At 24.3% G+C, this 7,639-nt stretch overlaps 1 protein-coding gene across 2 annotated transcripts; it reads left to right on the top strand.

Moving 5' to 3' along the window:
• Positions 1-396: 396 nt before the first annotated feature.
• On the top strand, positions 397-6,173 carry LOC126895269 (uncharacterized). 2 transcript variants are annotated; one of them, XM_050667073.1, is made up of 5 exons: positions 397-772; positions 1,445-1,519; positions 2,577-2,718; positions 3,715-4,015; positions 5,993-6,173. In XM_050667073.1, the coding sequence occupies exons 1-4, from the start codon at positions 449-451 to the stop codon at positions 3,807-3,809; spliced, it is 636 nt and encodes a 211-aa protein (XP_050523030.1). In that variant the 5' UTR covers positions 397-448; the 3' UTR covers positions 3,810-4,015; positions 5,993-6,173. The 2 variants fall into 2 exon arrangements, with proteins under 2 accessions (XP_050523030.1, XP_050522953.1); XM_050666996.1 differs by lacking the exon at positions 1,445-1,519 and adding an exon at positions 1,067-1,141.
• The last annotated feature ends 1,466 nt before the right edge of the window (positions 6,174-7,639 follow it).

Genomic DNA, 7,639 nt, shown 5'->3' with positions numbered 1-7,639 from the left:
ACTTTAATATATTTTTAAATGCAAAATTAATTGTATTAACTTTAAGGAAGCAAAAAAAAAAATTAATATTAGTGATATTCCATTGATTCCGCTGCAAATAAAAGTCCAATTGTTTAACTGCATAACAACGAATATAACTAATATGATTTAATTAATAATGGCTCTAATCCCAATAAGTCTTCGATTGATTTTATTATCATATAATATTAAAAATCATTATATTTTATCAACTAGCTTGACTCAACTCAAATCGATTAAATTTAATAATCATTTTTTTACATATCTTGCATTTTTTTTCTAAAACGTAGTTCACAAAAACAACTGTAATAACAAACCATGACTAGTAAATTAAAAATATATTTTTAAAACGCGAGTTATATGCCTAAAATTTCAGATAAAAGATGGTAGTACAACATTTTTTACCATACTACTGTCATCTTATTATTATATGATAGAACATTTCTATAAAATGAATGCAAAAATAATTATTTTTATATTTTCAGTTTTCTGTTTTACACCAAAACTTTTTGAAGCTAGACACAATGCAGCAGTAGCAAAAGCAGTAGCAGAATTTGTCGCAGCACCAAAATTAGAACCAGCAGCAGTAGCAAAAGCAGTAGCAGACTTTGTCGCAGCACCAAAATTAGAACCAGCAGCAGCAGCAAAAGCAGTAGCAGAATTTGCCGCAGCAGCAAAATTAGAACCAGCAGCAGCAGCAGAATTAGAAGCAGCATTACTAGCAGCAAATGCTGAATTCGAAAGAAATGCAAATGTAATTATTTATTAACTAAAACTACATACACTTTTAGTGTGGCTATAATCATCACTATGTCTAATTTTAATATTTAAAGATACGATAGGATTGCTCAGATATATCACGTATCAAAATGTTTACAGTTATATCAAAAATAAATTTTTTGGTTATATTGAATATGTATATATAATAATTTATAGGAATAAATAAAGTAAAATGGAAATATCAGGGATACCTATTTTAAAAAATCACATTTTTTTACATTTATAAGTTCTATTAGAAGGTACTAAAGTTAAATAATGCTATTTTCAGATGATTAAAAGTACTGGCAGAAAAGATGCGGAAGATCTTGTTAAATGTTTGCAAGTCTATGTATATGAATTTACGGTAATTCTTCTTCTTCTTTTTCCTCGATTATATCCAATCTACTTGGGGTCGGACACNATCATCACTATGTCTAATTTTAATATTTAAAGATACGATAGGATTGCTCAGATACATCACGTATCAAAATGTTTACAGTTATATCAAAAATAAATTTTTTGGTTATATTGAATATGTATTTATAATAATTTATAGGAATAAATAAAGTAAAATGGAAATATCAGAGATACCTTTTTTAAAAAATCACACTTTTTACATTTATAAGTATTATTAGAAAATAGTAAAGTTAAATAATGTTATTTTCAGATTATTAGAAGTACTGGCAGAAAAGATGCGGAAGATCTTGTTAAATGTTTGCACGTCTATGTACATGAATTTACGGTAATTCTTCTTCTTCTTTTTCCTCGATTATATCCAATCTACTTGGGGTCGGACACCCTTATCCTGAACTTAAACTTGACATGATCTCCCACATTATCAGGCACACATCAGCCGTCCTTATATTGTGTTCAATAACATTCCTCCATCTCTTTTTTGTAATAAATAAAATATTAATAATAATAGGGGGTAGTGTTTTTTAAGAATCATACTGTTTACATGAATGAGATTTATTAAAAGGTGTAAAGTAAAATGTTGTTATTTTTGAGCTATTTATAAATATATTTAAATCTTTTTAATATTAGTAGTAGTAAGAAATTAGTTTCCATAAGTAGTTTAAAAATTATTTTATTGTGATTTATATTTAAAGAGTTATACAGAGTGATCGAAATCTGGTAAGACACTTATTTTCTCAGGAACTATTGATTATTTAAAATTATTGTAAAAATCTACAGCAATATGAAGTAAAATAATTTTTTTTTTTATCCCTTCAAGGATAAAAATGTTTATTTATAATTTTTTTAAAGGGGAACCAATATTTTTGATTTGATAATACGATAGAAAAAAAAATTACAAACAATTTTGTTTTTATAATTTTTTTTATCCGAACAACAGTTTACGTTTTATAATATTTTAAAAATGTTGACTTCCAGAACAAATATTGTCATTTATTACGTTTCATAACATCGGTGGCAGTGCAAACGATATTTTTGTTATTTTCTGAGACAATAAGTGTCTTAACAGATTTCGATCACTCTGTATATACTCTAAATAAAAGTATTTTTATTTAATATGTCTAATAAAAATAATAATATGATAGAAAAATAAAATACAAACAATTTTGTTCGTACAATTGTAGATTGTGTAGATTTGAATTTATCGAATAAAACCAGTTGTGGCAAAAAATTATGTTAACGTAAAATACAAAAGATTGGTTATGTTGTACCCATTATTTGATACATATATAATTTACGTGAAGTTAAATGATATCTAAAATTAGATTTATTTAAAATATTCAAATCTATCTTGTGATTTTAATGAAATTAAGAAAATGTTTCAGGACATATCATACGCAGACATAGCTAGAATTTTATTGGATTATGGAAATTCCAAAAATAAGCAACAAGTGAAAATGTTTTTTGAATCTTTCCTCGGAGGTGAATTGAGTGATGAACTTATTCAAGCTATCAATGATTTTGAACGTAAATAATAAAAAATTCATTAGAAAAACCTAATTAATTATATTTTAAAAATTATATAACCAATTATGCTCACTTATGCACTATAAGAATTGAATTAACTACAATTGAAGAAATCACTTTTTTAAAATAAAATTGTTTGTATGTAACTTAAAATGGTAACATAAAAACGTACTTTTTAGCTTCGATGTAAAGCTGAGAAGGTATTAGTTTTACTGTGATGTGTTTTTTTTTGTATGTGTCTGTTACTACTTTTTCTCAGCTCTCACCTAACCGATTTTTTTCAACGATAATCGAAATCTCGAAAAAAAATAAAAATTTAAAAATCGCTAATTTTTTCAATTTTTTTACTTAAAACTGCCATAAATTTATTAATAATGGCCAAATCAATATAATTTTTTTTCTATAGATACATATGGTATTTACCTAGTATTTGGTATATTTTTTTTTATAAATTTGACCCTTTAACAGCCCACAGGGGGGATTCAAAATGAAAACTTTTTCACAAAAAATTATCTTAACATTTGAAAGTGTTCCGGAAATACTGACACTTATATATATATATCTTAAATTGAAGCTAATGCTATACATTTTTCATTCGACATACTTTTTTTTAAATTGCACCATTTATTTATATATATAGAGGTTTATATTATAATATGCATATAGAAAGTCGAACTTTTTAACTTAATTTTTGAAAGTTTCCAGGAAACTGACACTTTTATATATATATCTTAAATTAAAGATTATGTAACATACTATTATATTAAAAAAAAAAACTTCGGATAATATTTTGTCTTCGAGGTAAAAACAGACATTTAAGTTAATAAAAAAAAATACGATTTTTGTAAAAAAATTCTTTTTTAATTTTGAAATTTATAATGCTTTAACTTTTTGAAAAATGTATGAATCATTATGTTATACAAGCCGTTATTTTTCATATCCTATCGTCTAATGTCATTAAATGTAAATGTATAGATTTTTTAAACTGATTTACAGGTGAAAAAATTCGTGTCAAGGATGCATTGCGTTTATTTAACCGTCCTCTTGAAAGAAGAAAGAAAATTGTTATAGTTTTATCTGATGATGATTAATTTCATAAAAATATATTATTTTATATGATACATGCTATTAAAATATTAATATGGATGATTAAAATGACGCAAATATAAAACAAATATAAATAATCTTTCTGTTTGGTTTTTTATATTATTTTGTCATTATTTTAAAACTTATAATGTTTGCATATAATATGGTGTTGTCATTTGTACATGTATGTCACATAGTATTAATTTACGAGGTCACCAAAATAGAGTTCCCTTTTTTAAAACACAATATAACCAGTTCAATAAGGATAAAATATACCTATATAGATTCTATATTCTGACTATAAAAATCATTTAAAATCAGTTATTTTCAAACCAAACAGAATTTATAATAATTTTTAAATGAATTTTGTTTTGGTGAATGTTTTAGTGTTCATTAAATAATAATATTTTATTTTTCTTATCACGAAAATAAATGTCCATTAATATCTTAAACCTTAATCGTTTTAAAATTATTTTATTTTTATAATAAGCCCAATCTAAATTTAAATATTCATTTAACGGTAAATATTCATTGTGAGCTTTTCATTCTAAGTAAATAGTCTTAAATCTGAATTTCTTTGTCTTAAACAACATTGCGCCGGTAGATAACACATAGAATTTTTAGAGTTTAACTTTTGTCTTGATGATTTTGTACCAAGCCCTTTGAAGGCGTCAACGTTGGGACACATTGGGGCACTACAAAACTACTTTAATACAATTTTTACATAGAAATAAATATTTTTTAATCTTATTTTGTCCAGACTAAAGGAAGCGTTAAAATATATTGGTGTCGATCTCTCAATAAAATTTACTCGTTCAAAAATATATTTATTCAACAAAAATGAAATAAAGGTACATTATTAAAGTTACATTTATAGTAAAAATATAAAGTGATTAGTATCTTTTACACGTAATAATCGATAGTTAGAACTAACTTTACAACTCTTCGTGTGAAATATAGAATCAGCGTTTGATTATTTAGGGATATTTTAATTATAGGACATAGGACATAGGATATAAGGTAAATGCAAGTTTTATTCGTTTTTCAAACCACAAACCAATCTATTGCGTCATAAACCATTAAGATAAATAATAGAACTTTGCAGGGATAATTCACATTATGTATTCAATATTGTTTAATTCCCGAGATCAATCTACTATTTAACATAAACGTTTATGTTTACTTTATTTATTTTACCGTTGTCCTTATAAGTTCATCGTTCGTTTACTCGCCTTTCTAAAATCTCTTTTTTTATCTATATTATTTTATCATTTTACCCAATTTCATCCCTTTCATATTTTAGCTTCGAATCGAAAGCTAAGAAGGTATTAATTTTACCACAATGTGTTTATTATATTTTGTTGTGTTTATTAACGATTCGTCAAAAGATCACAAATCGTGTCTATTTAAAGACATTACACTTAANACTTCGAATCGAAAGCTAAGAAGGTATTAATTTTACCACAATGTGTTTGTTATATTTTGTTGTGTTTATTAACGATTCGTCAAAAGATCACAAATCGTGTCTATTTAAAGACATTACACTTAAAATTTGAAAAAAAAATTCGCCGTAAATGGGAAAAATTTCCAAAAAAATTACGAATTTTTAAAATCGGTAAATTTTGTCATTATTTTCATTTTTTAAAACAACCATAACTTTTTCAAAAATTAACATATCAACCTAAATTTTTTATATTAAAACCTTAAATATTTTCCTTTTGATATAATTTTTTTGAAAATCTGACATTTTACCTGCTCATGGGGGGGATAAAATAGCAACTTTTTTATAAAAACTGATTTATTAAACTTATTTTTAAAAAGGTTCTAGAAATACTGCGTCTTTTAATCATATATATAAATTAAAGCTTATGTCATGTACTATAAAATTAAAAAAGAAATTTGTCCCTACACCTTTTCTTCTATAGGAAATCATTTTACTTTAGCCGCTGGAATGAAGAATGAAAATTGTTATAGATAAACCTAATGATAATTAATTTCCTAAATATATATTATTTTATAAGATACATGCTATTAAAATATTAATATAGATGATTAAAATGATGCAAATATAAAACAAATATAAATAATCTTTCTGTTTGGTTTTTTATATTATTTTGTCATTATTTTAAAACTTATAATGTTAGCATATAATATGGTGTGTTCATTTGTACATGTATTAATTTACAAGGTCACCAAAACAGAGTTCCCTTTTTTAAAACACAATATAACCAGTTAACTAAGGAATAGAATCTTATTTTAGTAAAGTAACGCCTATATATAGATTCTATATTAAGCCCAGTTAATCACATTTAACAAATTATTAAGATCTCCAGCTCCCAAAATCAGGCAAGGGATCGCTATACTACTCTCCTCTGACTATAAAAACCATTTAAAATCAGTTGTGTCTTTCACAGTTAGGGTACCAGTTTCGAAACTACTTGTGGCAATTAGTATTTTGGATTTTTATTTTGAGTTATAGAAAATGTTCAAATCATTTGATTTTTATCTCATTTAGATTATTTAACTTCAAAAAATATCAAGGATCCCATCATTGTAGTTTCCCTTCATGAGAAGAAATGTCTTATTCGTGTTAATATTATTTTACTATGTGTTTTTTGTAGCTGCGATTTATTATTCAAACCCTCACTTAACGTACTTTTTTTAANCTTCAAAAAATATCAAGGATCCCATCATTGTAGTTTCCCTTCATGAGAAGAAATGTCTTATTCGTATTAATATTATATTACTATGTGTTTTTTTGTGGCTGCGATTTATTGTTCAAAACCTCACTTAACGTACTTTTTTTAACAATACGTCAAATTATTAAAATTTGTATTTTTTTGAAGATATTTCCCTCAAAAATTGAAACAAATTTCTTAATTAAATAAGATGTAGCTTAACGAGCTTTATCCATACTAAAAATAAAAATCATTAATTTCTAATAATTTTAAAGTATTTTTTGTCGAATTAGATTTGATATGATAAAAGTATTCAACTACAAAAGTAAATAATTTTACTTTGTACTATATTAATATTTTAACTTTATTTGTGTGGTACTAACAGTTTATAATATTTCAAATTTTTTGGTAGCATATTGTTATATAAAAAATGTCTAAAAAAAATTGTTTTTTATTTTCACTTGATTTGAACAATGAATTTTTATAATTATAATCAAAATATATAAAACACTCAATTGTATAATTTCTTTTTAAAAATATTTTTATTGTTTTTTTTAGTTAAAGTAAATCATTAAAAATATTTAAGTTCTGAATATTTCAATATAGAATCTTTTAAAACATCAAAAGTTACTAGGAAATGATTTCTATCATAAATCTAAAAAAAAAAATGATTTGTTAGTTTCATCTCAATTAACAATGGATTCTTACAATTATAAACAAATTTATAATACACTCAATTAAGTAGATCTTTTTAACAACTTTTTTTTTATTGGTTTTTTCAGTTAAAAAATGTTGATGTTGCTTTTGTAATTATCTACAACCAATTTCTTAGAATTAGACACAATCTACAATTTTGCATCGAAACGTTTCTAATTACATAAAATTATATAAAAATATTATATCTCATAAAAAAACTGTGTTGATCCATAAATTTTTCAAAAAGTTATAGCACTTTAAAGTAAAAAATATAAATTATAAAATCGAGAATTTTCACACAAAAATAGCATTCGGTAGCCGTTTTCACCATGAAGACAAGTCCAGAGGTCAAATTTTTTTTTTCAAATTAAAGTATATTACATTAGCTATAATTTAAGATACGTATTGAGAAAAGGACAGAAGAAAACGCTATCTTTTCATGATTACTGTGTATACATTAC

Source organism: Daktulosphaira vitifoliae, unplaced genomic scaffold, assembly GCF_025091365.1.
Source record: "Daktulosphaira vitifoliae isolate Bord-2020 unplaced genomic scaffold, ASM2509136v1 Scaffold_1, whole genome shotgun sequence".
NCBI classification, from domain to species: domain Eukaryota; kingdom Metazoa; phylum Arthropoda; class Insecta; order Hemiptera; family Phylloxeridae; genus Daktulosphaira; species Daktulosphaira vitifoliae.
The sequence above is the reverse complement of the archived record's forward strand: the minus strand, read 5'-3'. Positions and strand labels throughout refer to the sequence as shown.